Source organism: Lissotriton vulgaris, chromosome 4_1 (assembly GCF_964263255.1).
Source record: "Lissotriton vulgaris chromosome 4_1, aLisVul1.2, whole genome shotgun sequence".
NCBI lineage: Eukaryota > Metazoa > Chordata > Amphibia > Caudata > Salamandridae > Lissotriton > Lissotriton vulgaris.
Genome location: NC_141691.1, coordinates 1,096,509,168 through 1,096,528,221, shown reverse-complemented (window position 1 = coordinate 1,096,528,221; position 19,054 = coordinate 1,096,509,168). Strand labels below are relative to the sequence as shown.

The 19,054-nt window shown below is 43.9% G+C and overlaps 1 protein-coding gene across 1 annotated transcript in view; it reads right to left on the bottom strand.

Moving 5' to 3' along the window:
• ERP44 (endoplasmic reticulum protein 44) overlaps positions 1 to 19,054 on the bottom strand; it is a 444,092-nt gene that overhangs the window by 354,823 nt on the left and 70,215 nt on the right. The window contains exon 3 of the mRNA XM_086967410.1: positions 9,032 to 9,222. Coding sequence (XP_086823536.1) covers positions 9,032 to 9,222 — 191 coding nt within the window. The remainder of the gene's footprint in view (positions 1 to 9,031; positions 9,223 to 19,054) is intronic.

Below are 19,054 nucleotides of genomic sequence, written 5' to 3'. Positions count from 1 at the left end.
ACTCTCTGCAGGGAAACACTACCGGTTTCCATGGAAACAGGGGAATGACAGAAGTACAGGGGTGATCTGCGGGGTATGGAAACACCAAAGGATCTTACTCCTGGAGATCAGCCCAGTGGGAGGTCTGTTTGTTGGTGCGAGCACACTATCCCTGGGTGCTCGCACTATCTAGCGTGATGGGTCCACCTGCCCCCACTATTCACAACAACGGGGCCAGAAGCCAAGGGGAGCCAAATGCCTCCGGTACAGCTCCGTAGTGTGGCATGGGTACGAATCTCTTCATGTTTCGCTGCAAGCGGCCTGGTGCAGCTGGGAGGCTCTTGCCTTCCTTAGCAATGCCCGCCCCCAGGGGCTCACATCGGCCACCTAGGGTCTCACATCGGCTGCGTGTGGAAGCAGCTGAATGGACACGTGAGGCTCTGGTCACTTCCGGGTGCGACTGGGCCACATCTTCTGACAGCCAAGGGAACTCCCGGGCCGATATTCCTTGCTGCTTGGGCATGATCTCGCAGCCATGTAGCAGAGCCCCGGCTGCTGGCTCACATAAACAAAGGCAAGCAATACGAGAGGGAGAGCGTTTTGTTCCGTTCACCTCCTCCTTCTCAATGTTCAGGCCCTAGATGAGGGAGCTGTGCTGCCCATGCTGCAGGGTAAAAGCGCTCTTGCATGGGGTTAGCACAAATTGAGCCAACTCCTTGGGCAACAGAATTGAAAACGCTTTCCACGCGCTATTAGCAAACAGGGAGGCCAGCACTACCTCGTCCCTGGAGACACTCGGGCAGAGAACAGGGCACAGGCTGGCTAGCACGGAAGGTTCCTTAGCAGAGAGGCAGTCACTTCAGCCACCCAGCAGGCAGCAGGTTAGTTTCACAAGAAGGTATTCACAAACGGCGGTTCCTCCTGGCACACAGCAGTCATTGGGTACGTGCCCCACATAGTGTCTTTTTATTTTCATGGGGTCATAGCCCCTGTATTTATAGTGCCAAAGTCTTTGTTCTGAGGGAACTTCAACCACATATTAGAAGTGCACAACACTGCCGTTCATATTGAAAGCCTTGGCACCAGACACACCACAGGGGGTGGAGCCATTATTTTGGAAGGTAGGCACAGACCTATTCAGGTGCATGTGCAACTCCTCCCACCACACCAAATGAAGACCAGGCCTATTCAGGTGCAAGGAAAACTCCCCCTGCCACTCTAAATTCAGGAAAGGTCTATTCAGCCTAGCACTGAGTCACCCGGGCAGGACACACCTCAACTACCCCAGGGACTAGAGTGAATGCACATCCCTTCTCTGCCAGTCAAAACCAAACAGTCAATACACATCAGGCAGGCGCAAAAACTCATAAGCACACAGAAATATCCACTTCTAAAAGTGGTGTTTCTAACTCTGTTTTCACCAATAAGCAGGATTTATCACTAGCATGCCTGCCCGCTATGGGCCCCCAATGTTAAAAACTACCTGCCTTTCCGTGGTGGCGTTGCCGCCATGGAAAGGCACATCCCAGCCTGCATACAAATATGGATGACGGTGTCTACCAGACACCGCCACCATATAAACTGCTTTTCCACCCTGTAGGCAATCGGGTGGCTTGCCTACCTGTGGAAAACCGGCGGACAGTATTCCCATTCGCTGGGGTCCCCCCCCGCCATGGTAATGTGGCGGGGGAAGTTAGAGGCGGGCGGGGGTTTTTGGCGGGTGGATCGCCACCGCCATACGGGCAGTGGCAATCCACCCGTTATCATAATGAGCCCCTTAATATTCCCTTGCCACGCAAAAAACCCATACCCACCCTAAGCCTGAAAAATCCTTTGTCACGCAAAAACCTATATTCACTATAAACCATAAAATATACCTTGCTACCCAAAAACCTATACTCACCCTAAACTATAAAAAAAATGCCTTGCCACCTAAAATCCCATACCCATCCTAAACCCCCAATATTCCCTTGGCACCAAAAAACCCCAAACCCATCATCAACCCTAAGGCACAACTTAGAATCCAAAAACCCATAACCGCCCTAAACCCAAACAATCCATTATCACCCAAAAACTCATACCCACCCTAAACCATAACATTCCCCTTTCCCCCAAAATCCCACACCCACAAAAAACCTTAAAAATTCCCTTGTGACACAAAAACCCATACTTTACTTAAACCCTACCAAATCCCTTGCTACCAAAATCTTAAACCCGTCCTAAACGCTAAAAATCCCCATCAAACCCACAAAACCCATAACCACCCATAACGCTAACAATCCCTTACCACTCAAAAACTACACCCACCCTAACCACCAATAATTCACTTGTCACCCAAATACCCATTCCCACCATAAAAAATCCCTTGAGTCCCAAAAAGCCATCCAAACACTAAAACCTAAATTATTCATTACCACCCAAAAAACCCATTTCAGCCCTAAACCCTAGATGTTCCCTTGCCACCCAAAACCCAAGCACAGCGTAAACCCTAAAAAAGCCTTACCACTCCAAAATCCATACCCACCCTAAACGCTAAAAATTCCCCTATCACCCAAACACCCATACCCACCAGAAACCATAACATTTCCCTTGCCCCCAAAAATCCAGCCCACACTAAACCTTAAAACAGCTCTATCACCCAAAAACCCATATCTACCCTAAGGCAAACCTTACAACCAAAAAACACATAATCACCCTAAAAATTCCTTATCACCCAAAAACTCATGCCCACCCTAACCTTAAAAATTCCCTTGCCACCCAAAAACACACACACCCATCCTAAATGCTAAAAATTCCATTGCCACCCAAAAACCCATACCCACCTTAAACCCTAAATAAATCCCTTACCAACCGAAAACCTACACTGACTGTAAGCCCTAAAAATTCCCTTGCCACCCAACAACCCCATACTCACCGTAAACACAAAATGTTCCCTTGCCACCTAAAAACCCATAACCACCCTAAAAAAAAACCTTACCACACAAATATACCCACACCCACCCTAAACCCTAAAAATTCCCTTGCCACCCAAAAACTCACACCCACCGAAAAACCCATACAAACTATAAACCCTAAAAAAACATTACAACCCAAAAAAAACACACACTAAAGCCTAAAGGTTCTCTTGCCACCCAAAACCCCTACCCACCCTAAAAACTAAAAAATCCCTTACCAACCAAAAACCCACAAGGACACACCCACCCTGAGCCCTAGAAAATCCCTTGCCACCAAAAATCCCACACCCACCCTAAACGCTAGCAAATCCCTTGCCACCCAAAAACCCATACAAACACTAAACCCTAGATGATTCATTACCACCCAAAAATCCATACCCACACAAAACCCCAAAAATGAATTTGCCACCCAAAAATCTATACCCACCCAAAACTCTGCAAAATTCCCTTGCCACCTAAAAACCCTTTCCTGCCCAAAACCCTAAAAATGCCCTTGCCACCCAAAAAACCCATTCCCACCCTAAACCCTAAGAAATCCCTTACAACCCAAAAACCCATACCCACCCTAACCCTAAAAATGCATTTGCCACCCAAAAGCCCATACTCATCCTAAACCCTAAAAATTCCTTTGCAGCCCAAAAACCCATACCCACCCTAAACCCTAAGAAATCCCCTACCACCCAAAAATCCATACCCATCCAAAACCCCAAAAATGCCCTTGCCACCCAAAACACCTATTCCCACCCTAAACACTAAAAAAGCCCCTACCTCCTAAAAACATATACTCACCATGAACCATAAAAAATACCTTGAGAACCAAAATCCCACGCCCACCTAAACCCTCAATATTCTCTTGGCACCCAAAAACCCATAACCACCCTCAACCCTAAAGATTCATTATCGCCCAAAAACTCATACCCACCCTAAACCCTAAAGATTAATTATCACCCAAAAACTCATACCCATCTTAAATCATAACATTTCCCTTGCCCCCATAAACCCGCAGCCACCCTAAACCTTAACAATTCCCTTCAAACCCATACCTACCCGAAACTCTAAAAATCCCTTTCCTCTCAAAAACCTACCCCTACTTTAAACCCAAAAATGTAACTTGCCACCCAAAACCCCATACCCACCATCAAAAATCCCTTGCCCCCAAAACCCATGCAAACACTAAACCCTAAATTATTTTTAACCACCCAAAAAACCCATATCAGCCCTAAACTCTATATGTTCCCTTGCCACCCAAAACCCCTACCCACCCTAAAAACTAAAAAATCCCTTACCAACCAAAAACCCACAAGGACACACCCACCCTGAGCCCTAGAAAATCCCTTGGCACCAAAAATCCCACACCCACCCTAAACGCTAGCAAATCCCTTGCCACCCAAAAACCCATACAAACACTAAACCCTAGATGATTCATTACCACCCAAAAATCCATACCCATACAAAACCCCAAAAATGAATTTGCCACCCAAAAATCTATACCCACCCAAAACTCTGCAAAATTCCCTTGCCACCTAAAAACCCTTTCCTGCCCAAAACCCTAAAAATGCCCTTGCCACCCAAAAAACCCGTTCCCACCCTAAACCCTAAGAAATCCCTTACAACCCAAAAACCCATACCCACCCTAACCCTAAAAATGCCTTTGCCACCCAAAAGCCCATACTCATCCTAAACCCTAAAAATTCCCTTGCAGCCCAAAAACCCATACCCACCCTAAACCCTAAGAAATCCCCTACCACCCAAAAATCCATACCCATCCAAAACCCCAAAAATGCCCTTGCCACCCAAAAAACCTATTCCCACCCTAAACACTAAAAAAGCCCCTACCTCCTAAAAACATATACTCACCATGAACCATAAAAAATACATTGCCAACCAAAATCCCACGCCCACCCTAAACCCTCAATATTCTCTTGGCACCCAAAAACCCATAACCACCCTCAACCCTAAAGATTCATTATCGCCCAAAAACTCATACCCACCCTAAACCCTAAAGATTAATTATCACCCAAAAACTCATACCCATCTTAAACCATAACATTTCCCTTGCCCCCATAAACCCGCAGCCACCCTAAACCTTAAAAATTCCCTTCAAACCTATACCTACCCGAAACTCTAAAAATCCCTTTCCTCTCAAAAACCTACCCCTACCTTAAACCCAAAAATGTAACTTGCCACCCAAAACCCCATACCCACCATCAAAAATCCCTTGCCCCCAAAACCCATGCAAACACTAAACCCTAAATTATTTTTTACCACCCAAAAAACCCATATCAGCCCTAAACTCTATATGTTCCCTTGCCACCCAAAACCCCTACCCACCCTAAAAACTAAAAAATCCCTTACCAACCAAAAACCCACAAGGACACACCCACCCTGAGCCCTAGAAAATCCCTTGGCACCAAAAATCCCACACCCACCCTAAACGCTAGCAAATCCCTTGCCACCCAAAAACCCATACAAACACTAAACCCTAGATGATTCATTACCACCCAAAAATCCATACCCATACAAACCCCCAAAAATGAATTTGCCACCCAAAAATCTATACCCACCCAAAACTCTGCAAAATTCCCTTGCCACCTAAAAACCCTTTCCTGCCCAAAACCCTAAAAATGCCCTTGCCACCCAAAAAACCCATTCCCACCCTAAACCCTAAAAATTCCCTTGCAGCCCAAAAACCCATACCCACCCTAAACCCTAAGAAATCCCCTACCACCCAAAAATCCATACCCATCCAAAACCCCAAAAATGAATTTGCCACCCAAAAATCTATACCCACCCAAAACTCTGCAAAATTCCCTTGCCACCTAAAAACCCTTTCCTGCCCAAAACCCTAAAAATGCCCTTGCCACCCAAAAAACCTATTCCCACCCTAAACACTAAAAAAGCCCCTACCTCCTAAAAACATATACTCACTATGAACCATAAAAAATACCTTGCCAACCAAAATCCCACGCCCACCCTAAACCCTCAATATTCTCTTGGCACCCAAAAACCCATAACCACCCTCAACCCTAAAGATTCATTATCGCCCAAAAACTCATACCCACCCTAAACCCTAAAGATTAATTATCACCCAAAAACTCATACCCATCTTAAACCATAACATTTCCCTTGTCCCCATAAACCCGCAGCCACCCTAAACCTTAAAAATTCCCTTCAAACCCATACCTACCCAAAACTCTAAAAATCCCTTTCCTCTCAAAAACCTACCCCTACCTTAAACCCAAAAATGTAACTTGCCACCCAAAACCCCATACCCACCATCAAAAATCCCTTGCCCCCAAAACCCATGCAAGCACTAAACCCTAAATTATTTTTTACCACCCAAAAAACCCATATCAGCCCTAAACTCTATATGTTCCCTTGCCACCCAAAACCCATGCCCACCCTAAACCCTAAAAAATCCCTTTGCACCCAAAAACTGACACCAGACCTAAACCTTAAAAATTCCCTTGCGACCCAAAAACCCATACATCCAGTAAAATCTACAAAATCCTTTGCACCAAAAATCCTACTCCCACCCTAAACAATAAAAAATTCCCTTGCCACCCAAAATCCCATACCCAGCCTAAACCCTAAAACATCCCTTACCACCTAAAAATCGATACCCACCCTAAATGCTAAAAATTCCCTGATCACCCGAACACCCATACCTACCTGAAACCATAACATTTCCCTTGCCCTCAAAAATCCACACCCACAGTAAGCCTTAAAAAAAGCACTTTTTGCCTAATAAGCTATACTCACGCTAAAACCTAAAAAATACCTTACCAGCCAAAAACCCATACCTACCCTAAACCCTAAAAATTCCCTTGTCACCCAAAAAATCATATCTACCCCACACACTAAGGCAAACCTTACAACTAAAAAACCCATAATCACCCTAAACCCTAAAAATTCCTTATCACCCAAAAACCCAAGCCCACCTTAAACCTTAAAAACGTCCTTGCCACCCAAAAGCCCACACCCATCCTAAATGCTGAAAATTCCATTGCCAACCAAAAATCCATACCCACCGTAAACCCTAAACAAATCCCTTACTAACCAAAAACCTATACCCACCCTAAATAATACCTTGCCACCTAAAAAACCATACCCACCCTAAAAAATCCCTCGCCACCTAAAAAACCAATACAAACAATAAACCCCAAGTAATTCATTGACACCCAAAAACCCACACCCACCCTAAACAATTCTGTACCACTTAAAAACCTACACCCATCTTAAACTCTAAAAATTCACTTGCCAACCAAAAACGCATACCCACTCCACACCCTAAAAATTCCCTTCCCACCCAAAAACCCACACCCACCCTAAAAAATCCCTTGCCACCCAAAATCCCATACAAACCCTAAACCCTAAAAGATTAATCACCATCCAAAAACCCATACCCACACAAAACCCATGTCCACCCTAAACCTTTAAAAAAAACCTTACCATGGAAATACTCATGCACACCCTAAGCCCTAAAAAATACCATACCACCCAAACTCCTATACCAACCCTAAGCCCTAAAAATTCCCTTCCAACCTAAAACCCACACCCACCCAAAACCCCAAGAATTCCCTCACCACCCAAAAACCCATACCCTCCCTAAACCTTAAAAAAATCTCTTACCACCCTAAAACCCATAAACACCCTAAACACTAAAGGTTCCCTTGCAATTCAAAACCCATACACCATAAAACCTAAACAATCCCCAATCACCCAAAAAACCATACTCATCCTAAATTCTAAAAAATCCCTTACCACCCAAAATCTATATTTACCCGAAACCCTGAAAAATGTAGCACCACTCAATAGTCCAAGCCAACCTTATACCTTAAAAGAACCACCACTGCTTTCCTCCACGGGTAACTACAAGGTATGGTTGCTTCCCTGTGAGCCTATCACCATGAGTCTTTCTGTGTATGCCACTACAGTACTAGGTATAAGAGATGCTGCGACAATAGTTGGCTATAGTGTGCATCTATTGTCAGTCACTACTACTTCCCATGTTGCACTTGTTTAATGTGATGGAAACTTCACTGCTAAAGTTATGAGAGTCTCAAAAGTGTGTCATTCTGTAAATTGGGTTTTGGTTCTGAAATGTTTGGGCTGTACCGTCTTACTCCTCCAATGTGCTTCTGTTGAGTAGGTAATCAGCTTAAACTGCTGCAACATGAGCTGCACATGTTTTTGTCTGAGGAAAATATGTTTTTCTGCTGTTTGCTCTTAATCTGAATGTGGGTTAGGAAAGCTTGCATTTCTACTTACCACACTGTAAATTCTGTGTGTGGGTGTGAGATGCTTACAGAGCTGCTGCCTACTGCCTGATGCCTGATCTGCGTGTATTAGGGAAGTGTGTACTCCTTGCGCTTGAGGAAAAGTGTCCTAGTTCTTGTGTCTATATTGTGTACATTCAAGGTTTCACTATGTATGGCCATGCTATACATGCCCTATGTGTGAAAGTAAGTTTGTACTACTATTGTCTGTATTGTACTTGTTGCATATCCGAGTGACTCTTCCACTACTGCTGCAATGGTGTACCTGTTCGATGTGTGTTGTAGAAGTTAGGGAAAACGTTTTCATTATATAAACTTCAAGGCCATTTGGTTGGTCCATAATTGTACTATATAATCTGTAAGAAAGAAAAGTTGACACTGTAAGACGGTGCCTTGTGTGTATTGTCACAAAGCACATGTGTGAGGTATAAATGTACCTTTATGGCAACTTGCCTTTCCGAAAATGGAATATCCACTATGCTCCAGGAGCGAAGGGGAGTTTTAATGATAATATTTAATGTAAGTATAGATGTCAGGGAGCAAGCATCTGTGTCTAACCAGTGTGGGTCCAAGTCATCTGAGTGGGCTGATAATGATTCTTCTAGCATATTAATGAATAGGTCTGATTGAATTTTGCACAAGAGGATATCATGTTTGGAGTGGTTCTGGAGGTGTGCTCAGGGAATCGGAGTTTAAAGTCAAATACGAGTGCACAGTGGCCAGTGCAGGCTAAGGGAAAAGTATTGACATTGCCCCAAGAGTGGTTTTTGGTCAGGATACCATCTAAAGTATGTCATGCCATATGAGTAGGCCTTCCACCGGTTGAGATAGGCCAAGAGATGAAATAGTTTGGAAAAGTGCTGCTATGTCGGTATCTGACAGGGCATCGAGGTGGGCGCAGACAGGAGCAGAAGGGCTTGACTTAGGTGTTCCTTTGGCCAGCAGCACGGACACGCTTTGCTTCCCAGTAAGTAGCCTGCCATAGTCAGGGGGCTTGGCAAGAGGCTCGGCTAGTGGAAAATGAAAACATAAAATGAGTAAAAAGGGGTAAACCCTTTGAGTATGACGCCCATGCTGTACTGGGAGCCAGGAACCTCCCGAAAGATGGCAGCCGAAATGGTCTAGAAGGAAAGGAAACAGTGGAGGGTTCCTCTTCGTGCAGAGGAGCTGTGCTGATGAGCTTTACTTTCTTGCCTTGACTGTGAGGTTTGAATGAGCAATAAATAGCTGAAAGTGCTAGGTCTTTGTAGGGCGCTATATCCCTTTTAGTGTATGGAAACTCACAACAGCATTGTAGTCTGGAATTACTTTAACTATTTTATACAGTGCAAACTTGACCCAAAGGTATTGGAGCACTTTACATGATTACCTGTTACATTACACAAGGTTACATCCCCTTTTTAGGTCGAACTTCCATCGACCTGTTATATCTCTTCTGTTGGGTTTGGCACACCCACCAATTGCCATTGGCTGCTATCTGGGTCACTTACAGATGCTGCTTGTTATTGGTGCATTTGCTAAAATGTCCCTCCTTTGTGGGCCTAGCTGCCTCACTGGCGATTTCACTAAGAGATCGTTTTGTTTGGCTATCATACTGTAAAGAGTGTGATGGCCTCTCCTCTCTACTCCCTCCCGTCTGATTTATTTATATATTTTTTTTGCCTGCACTCAGCGCCGCTGCCCGCATGCCTGAAATAAGATCAGCAACTGTGCACGTGTGTGCCTCACTTGTTAAAGTCATAGGTAAATATATAGCCGAGCTTTGGCGTTTCCCACCAGGTTTTCCTGGTGAGGAGGACACACGTTTAAAGTCTGATGAAATTACCCACCCACACTTTGAGCTTTTTCGCAGGTGTGCTTTGTGAGCCTGGGACTCAGTCAAGTGTAAATAAACACTTGCGCTCTGGGCTGTTCTTCCCCTCTGCCCTCCAGTGGCTGCTAAATGCATGGGCTGATGGAGGCCGCGGGTCCCATTAGATGCTGTCGGTGTTTGCTGGGTTACATAATGAGAACCACAATTCCCAGATAAGGGGAATACCGCCTCAATGATCCTGAGATAAGAACTTTTGTCAGCAGCCGTGTTGTGACCACCTCAGCAGTCGCAGGTAAAATGTGATGGATTGAAGCAGGACAGGGGCCTTTGCAGCAAATCACCAGCAGTCCGGAGCAATGGGCCATCTTCAGGTCTGTGGGGCTCACTCAAACCTGCACTGTCACTCAACAGGGGCGAATGGCTTGCCATATTTCACCCTCCCTGATACCCCAACTGCCTCTCATTCATCAATCCATCGATGAAAAGCCTGATGTCAGCAAGGCATCAGCATTCGTGGAGCACCCTTTTTGATGCCGCCTTGCTAGACTGCATTTTGGATTGACGAAAGGTCGGAGCCCCTACAAGCGGAAAGCAATTTATTCCAACTGCCATATAGGGATGTATGTTGGGATGTTTTCCAGGGCTTTAAGTGGGAAAAAAAATGGGGGTGCTCTAAAAGGGACGTGGCAAATTTCTTAAAGGGGTGTGGCCTATCCGAGTTGGGGCGTGGTTTAAATCAAGTTAACTAGCATTGTGTGCTTAAGAAAATCATGAAGTCACATCCAGCAAAGGATAATAAAATAGGCAAAAAAGTATATTTATTAAGTATAAGACATAAAATACCAAGCACGTTAAAAAAAAATTGCTATTTCCAAACTTAGAATTTAAAAACCATCTTCACTAAAGGATGTGTTATTAAATTCTGAGTTCAGGCAGAGGCGCAACAAGAGCCAAATTTCGAGGGGGGTTAAAAAAAAATTCAGTGGGGCTGAATCTTTAAGCAAGAGTCAGAGTAGAGCTGCAGGAGCTCTTAGAAGGGGTGAGACAACAACAATTATTAATTATTATGCAAATTGGCTTTATAAAGCCCTGTGAAGTGCTCGGGTGCGGCTGTGAGTGTGCCCGGGGAGCGTCTCATCCCAGGCTGCCACACACGACGTTGGGGGGGTGCTGAAGCCCTTTGAGTCCAATGGGTATTGCGCGCCTAAGTTCCGGGATACCATATTCCATATGTCTATCCTGCCGTTATGGGAAGATATGCAGGTAAGCATGTCGCACAGCATTCCCCATGTTATCCTATGGGCAAGATAGCCTTTCAACAGTGAAAAACGAAATTGGCAGTATTTCACTATCAAGACATGTTACCAACACTAGTAACACCAAACAAAAACCGGGACGTCTGCTCACCCTACCTTTGACCTTTGAGGTGCGAAAATAGAGCCCTCTTTCGAGGCCCTCCAAAAAAAAAATGGGGGGCTCAGCCCCCCACAGACTCCCCCCCACTTAAAGCCCTGATGTTTTCTCAATGTGAAAAACTACATATATGATTATTCCCTGACTGTAAAAGAAGAGGTAAGTTAAAAAAGGGTGCATTGGAATGTGACCATTGTAAATACCAGTGAATGAGATTCACTCAAGCATCCCATGTATCACTTTTTGTGCTGTTCAACTTGGAGGCCAGACCAGTTTTCAAAAGTATAAAATTATATTATGCCCCTTAGTATGATATGGCCTTGTGATACTTATATGGATTTGTGAAGAAGAAGAAGGATGATAGCAACTATTGCATTTGGAGGAAGTGGCTTGAATCCACTTGAGTTACAGAAAACAAAATTGGAGCAGGATTGCAAATGCTTGTTTTTGAGGCTTCTGTATAGTAGTGATCTGGTTGGTCCCCTGAGATTGCGGGGAAGGAATTGGTCCAGTCGGTAAGCTTGTATAGCCTCTGCAACCATGCTGGTCCATTAGTTCTTGATCTGCTGAATGCCTCACCTGGTTTTGAGTGTGGCTGAAGGTGGCATGCAGCTCTACGCATTCGCCCACTGAGCTATCTTTCTAGTTTGTGAGCATTAGCATTTCTAATGCAGTACTAAGCCATGCTGCGAGGTTTGCGCTGCCTAGGCCATATATTGTGGCAATATGGAGACATAATTCACATCTATGGAATACAGCATTTAGTTTCCATATGTATCGCCACATCAGGGGTTCGTAAGTGCTATATAAATAAAAAGCAGACAATAAAGACTACAGTACGGACCAGCTGACCATTTATACTTAGTGAACAGTTATTGTTTACTCTACCCATCAAGTCATAACCATAGCTTCAGGAGGAGAGATTAAAAATAATCTATTTACAGTTAATCAATCGGGACTTGTATAGCGTCTAATCAACCTCGAGGGTATCCAGGCGCTAAAGATGTGTTTAGAATTAAAGGAGTGCACCCTTTAATTCAGGAACGCCTTTAGTCTGCTGATAGCCGAAAAGCTGGATATGGCACTTTCAGTCAGACCTTTAATATTTTAGAGAACTGTATATATTAAAAGTGAAACTGCAAGTCACAGAACACAATTTGCTGCTGGCTAAAAGCAAGGCTGATGTTGTCCCGCATTATTAGTTAGCCCTATAGTCAGACTTCTGCAACTGTTCCAATTGTAAGGCCCACTCGCTTTCCTCTCATTCTCTTGCTCTCTTTCTCGTCCGCTCCTTCTGTCAGTCTCTTTAACTTTAAATCTCGGTCTCATTTTCTTCCTCGCTCGCTCCTATCCTCTCTCTCGAGACCTCCCATTTCGTTCTCCTTTGTCTTTGCATCTTTCTCCTCCTCCTTTCTCTTTTTGGATATAACTCCACCCTCTTCCCTTTATATTCCTCTACCTCTATTTCTCCTTTCTCCCATCTCCCGGTCTCCCATTTTCTATTTATTTTGATCCCTATATTTCTTTCTTCACTCGTGTTTGTTGTCCTTTTCGTTTTTGATGTTTCATTTCTCCTCCTCCATTTTACTCTCTCTCATTCTGTTGTATTTCACTTTCTCTATTTCACAGGTTCTTTCCGCTATGTCTGACACTCTCTCTCCTTTTACCTTGAGCTCTATATTCATCATACTCCCCTTGTTATTTATGCTCCACTCTCAATACTCTATTCTCCTGAGCCACAGGTGTTGCGTGTTAGACCTTTAAACCGCGCATGAAGAGCAATATAATTTCAAGTGTCGCAGTAAACTTACCAAAGTAAAGACGTGTCCACTAAATTACTTAATAAGACAACTAGAAGAAAAGTAAATTGTGTTTACACCACAAATGCCTTTGTGATTGACTGCTGTTACTGCTTATTATGGGTAATTTTTAATTGTGTGCCCGGTTTAGGAATTGGATGTGATGCAATAGTTGTTGTTGTTAAACTTCTATTATGAAGGGCAACATACATTGGTTCCAATGACTTAATAAATCCCAAAAGTTTTCAAGATGGCATTCGCGCACCCCACCTGTTGACTTTTGAAGTTTTATCAAAAATCGCATTTTGTGCAGAAATTTGTACCACCGCAGTGTTGGGGTTTAGTTGCCACTACTCATTTGCCCAGGTCCCAGCACTATGTACTCCTGGCCACTGAAAAGTGATGTAATCCTCAAACAAGATGGAATCTGGACTGACTAAACTGACAGTCATACCATATGCATACTGATCCTCCCCGTGACTCCATGTATGGTCAAAAGAGGCAGCTACACCAATATGCATTCTTTCCAGTAAAATGTGTAGAAGTGGCCGTGAGGTAACAGTTAACTATAGAACAGACCTCTCATAAGAAAACCTGCTTTCTATGTAATCTCTATTAACAGTGCACAACACTGGCATCAACATTCTAGGCAGCTTTATTTAATAAAAAACAGATTGGTGTTAATTGTTCCCTTCGTTTCTAGCATTCAGTATACACACATTCTTGTTGTACATAGCCTCCCTACATCCTCATTGGCACATGAAATCACAGTAGATGTTGGAGCACCCAGGATAACGGGCTGCATCACTAAACACTTAAAAGGTGACAGGATGTATTGGCGTTGACAATGCTTGTTTTGTAGGCACTGGGAGAGTATGTGAATTGTCCAGAATCACAGAATGTTGAGCTGACATGCCACATACTCTCCCGAATAATTTTAATGACAAATAAACCTCTGTATGACTTTATGCCTGCATTTCTAAATTACACAAATTGCTTTATTAATGTTTACAAACTCGCTAAAAGAGTTAGACTGGGTTCAGTCTCTGGGTGCTTAAACCTCTTTCTGCTCTCAGTGTCCCAGTCAGTCACATCTCATGTTGCCTTTCCCTGCAAAGGTGCCGTCTTTTCAGCAGGGCCCATCCCCCAGTCTGGGAGAGTTTCCTGTTCAGGTGATTCCAGGGCAGTGGCCTCTTGACGGGCTAATGTCGCTTTTGTTATGCGTGTAGGTGAATCTGCATATCTAAGCCCGGCCGTGCTGAAACCTTACAGGTTTTTTTTGTTTTGGCAGCCAGGATTATCATTCCGAGGGGCAGAGGAAAGGCTATTTAAATCGGGTAAAGTGATTTCTCTTTGAGCAGACTTGCAAAGTTGTTTTGCTTTAATCCTTGCGCATAAAGTTCACAGGCATGTTTTTCAAACCATGCATTTCACGGACTCTGTTTTAAAAAATAACACATGTTTCAAGTAAGCGCTGAATGTTCAAAACATTATGCGAGGCAAATATCCAATAAATCATACATTGCTGTTCCTGAATTCTCCCTTGTAGGAGTCGGGGATGCTTCAAAACGCCTAATAATACCACTGCAATTTAAACTCGGCACTAGTACAAGTTGTGGAGGGTAGCTATGCGCTTAATAAAAACGAAACACCTTTTATCACTGGACATATGTCCTAGACGATTGTTTTCTGTGCCCCACACAAACTGTTTCAAGGTGAAAGTTAAAAAGGGCATTTTTAGGAAATTATTACTCCATTCGAGATAAAAATGCAAGTTAAAAGAATCCATTAATTGTATGTGCAAATGATAAATTACAAGTTATGTCCTTTTCTTGCAAACACGCTCCCTTCATACCAATGTAAAATCTAATCTCATTTAAACGCAAACGGGGCACACATTTCTCATCCCAAGAATTTTTACTTGCAGAATTTTCATCAGGAAAGAATGGGGGAAACATACATTTTGCACATTACCTCATCCCTCAGTTCGAAGTGCAAAACCGAGAACAGTGAGCACATTACTCATCAGTAATTAGCGTACCCTTCACGTGATTTATTTATAATTTTTTCTATGCAGCATGCCTCTTATTGAAGTGGCATATTTGTGCACTTTGCAAAAAACAAGCCAAAGCAACAGTATTTGCTCATAGATTAACCCTCATATTAAAATAAGAGCAATAGGTTTAACCATTGCTTAAATGGATATGATTTCAAAATGAGTGCTGTGCACTTCAAGAATAGAATATTCTCTTTCTCCCTAAATACCACTCAGTGCCACATAATTATATGCTATATAATTACACTGCGCTCAACGCAACATACTCCAAATACCACTCAGTGCCACATAATTACACTCTACTGAATGCAACACACACTCCACACAATACCACTCAGTGCCACATAATTATATGCTACATAATTACACTGCACTCAATGCAACATACACTCCAAACAATACCACTCAGTGCCACATAATTATATGCTACATCATTACACTGCGCTCAACGCAACACACACTCCAAATACCACTCAGTGCCACATACTTACACTGCACTCAATGCAACATACACTCCAAATACCACTCAGTGCCACATACTTACACTCAACTGAATGCAACACACACTCCACACAATACCACTCAGTGCCACATAATTATACTAAATGCAGCAGAATACAAATAGCAAGCTCAAGCAGCCACTTGCACTTACTAAGTATGTTCTCCTGGTAGGATTGTTTTCCCCCAAATTACTCTTAGTTACGTGAGCAAGTGTAATTGCGTTATTATCAGTATTTCTATGTCGAAGAGTACCTACCAAAAAGGAATTAAAAAAATTACTCTGATTAGCGTGATAAAAATTATGCCCAGGCCTAGTTAATATGCCTACTGCAAATAAAGTGTACCATGCAGACAAAAAGACTGTATTTGATGTGAGTTGCTCAGTGGATAACTGCTCTTGTTGCAGAGATCTTTTTCTTACTTGCAGTTCATAAATTACAATGGTATAGGTGAGAATGTTATGTTTTCCCCCAGACTTTCATTATCCTATTATTGCTAAAAACTGTTTGTTCTGATAGTAGTACATTTGGATTAGAAAATCGTATCCCAACCACTGTGGTATGTTTTAAATCCTGAGTTTGTGTGTCTCCAGAAAAAACACTCAATGGATGACATGCGATTCCTACACCTCGTAATCCTTGGTGTCTTTTGTAGCATTACCTACAGACTAATTTAGAATTGTATGATTCATTGTCTCTGTATAATGTGCGTGATGTATACACTAGTATGAGTGGTCCAATAAAACAAATGCATGTGAGATAGGGGCTATGAAGAGATGAGGGGCACATTTGAAGGGTTGTAGTGAGGTCATGCCGAAGGAGGTCATGAGGGGCAAAAAAATAGACTGTTGCACCAGGCATCACCAGCACTGAAGTAGACTCTGGCTAGCTAGTCCACCAAAGGATGGTCAGAGTCTTGGAGTGAATTGACTTTGTCATAAAGAAAAAAGACGAGGGCTCTGAACACTGGGCCTGAATAGTCCAAGTTATTTGCAAAACATGATCAGAATCATGTACTTTATATCACAGTGCAGTGCACCATCATTCTTTAATTGAAGATAAAGATCACATGGCAATAGTGAAGTGTTCCAACTCAAATAGATTTTAAAAATGCTCATAAAACCACAATTTTCAGGCACAAAAATTCTAAATTCAGTAGCAGCATCATGTAAATAAGTTTTTATGTAGAGAAAAGGTTAATTTACATTTAAAATATTTGGATAAATAAAGGATTATGGAGCTTTCCCTTTGAAATATGCATCCTTTCTGCTGCTAGAATTTGTTTCTGGTGAGCAATGTGTGTTTAAATGCAAAGTGTGTTTAGGACTGCAGTACCACCTCCTGCCTACGGGGACAGAGCGAGCAAAAATATAAACACACTTTATGAAACACAGGTCCCCACAAGGCAATTTTTTCAAAAGTTGTAAAAATTGACACAGATGTTCCTGAAGTCATTTTTAATCATTTAGAAGACATTACCTTGTGGGGACCTGGGTTCAGGTCCCCACAGTGCAATCAAGTCCCCACAGCGTGAGTGTGTTATCATGCCCAAGTCCCCACAAGGATAGTAACACAAACCCAGCCACACACACAGCCACACACACAGCCACACACACAGCCACACACACACACAGAGCCACACACACACAGAGCCACACACACACAGAGCCACACACACACAGAGCCACACACACACAGAGCCACACACACACAGAGCCACACACACACACACAGAGCCACACACACACAGAGCCACACACACACAGAGCCACACACACACAGAGCCACACACACAGAGCCACAGAGCCACACACACAGAGCCACAGAGCCACACACACACACACAGAGCCACACACACACAGAGCCACACACACACAGAGCCACACACACACACAGAGCCACACACACACACAGAGCCACACACACACACACACAGCCACACACACACACACACAGAGCCACACACACACACAGAGCCACACACACACACAGAGCCACACACACACACACACAGCCACACACACACACACAGCCACAGAGAATCCTTTTTTCTTAGCGCAGTAAATCTTCAACATCCCTCAGGAATAGGCTACAATAAAACAAAACATGACCAAGCGACCGCTGAATATGCTTATTTTTTCAAGGGCGATCTCCTTTGGGGCAAACAAGGGTCGAGCTGTGGATGGTATTGGGTTATGTTGTTTATTTGTGTAACGCTCTGTGCTACTCAGAGGGCGCCTAAGAGCGCTCCGGGAAAGGGGAGGGATGTATAGAGAGACAGGTGCGCAACACCCATTGGCCTCGAAGGGCTTCAGCCCCCCCCCCCCGTCGTGTGTGGCAGCCCGGGATGAGACACTTCCCGGGCCCGCTCACAGCCACATCAGAGCACTTAACAGGTCTTTAAAAGACCTTGTGCATGTTAATGGGGCGTGTGTGTCTGTGTCTGTGTCTCTGTGTCTGTGTCTCTGTGTCTGTGTCTCTGTGTCTGTGTCTCTGTGTCTGTGTCTCTGTGTCTGTGTCTCTGTGTCTGTGTCTCTGGGTCTGTGTCTCTGTGTCTGTGTCTCTGTGTCTCTGTGTCTCTGTGTCTCTGTGTCTCTGTGTCTCTGTGTCTCTGTGTCTCTGTGTCTCTGTGTGTCTGTGTCTCTGTGTGTCTGTGTGTCTGTGTGTCTGTGTCTCTGTGTGTCTGTGTGTCTGTGTGTCTGTGTGTCTGTGTCTCTGTGTGTCTGTGTGTCTGTGTGTCTGTGTGTCTGTGTGTCTGTGTGTCTGTGTGTCTGTGTGTCTGTGTGTCTGTGTGTCTGTGTGTCTGTGTGTCTGTGTGTCTGTGTGTCTGTGTGTCTGTGTGTCTGTGTGTCTGTGTGTCTGTGTGTCTGTGTGTCTGTGTGTCTGTGTGTCTGTGTGTCTGTGTGTCTGTGTGTCTGTGTGTCTGTGTGTCTGTGTGTCTGTGTCTCTGTGTGTCTCTGTGTGTCTCTGTGTGTCTCTGTGTGTCTCTGTGTGTCTCTGTGTGTCTCTGTGTGTCTCTGTGTGTCTCTGTGTGTCTCTGTGTGTCTCTGTGTGTCTCTGTGTGTCTCTGTGTGTCTCTGTGTGTCTCTGTGTGTCTCTGTGTGTCTCTGTGTCTCTGTGTGTCTCTGTGTGTCTCTGTGTGTCTCTGTGTGTCTCTGTGTGTCTGTGTGTCTCTGTGTGTCTCTGTGTGTCTCTGTGTGTCTCTGTGTGTCTCTGTGTGTCTCTGTGTGTCTCTGTGTGTCTCTGTGTGTCTCTGTGTGT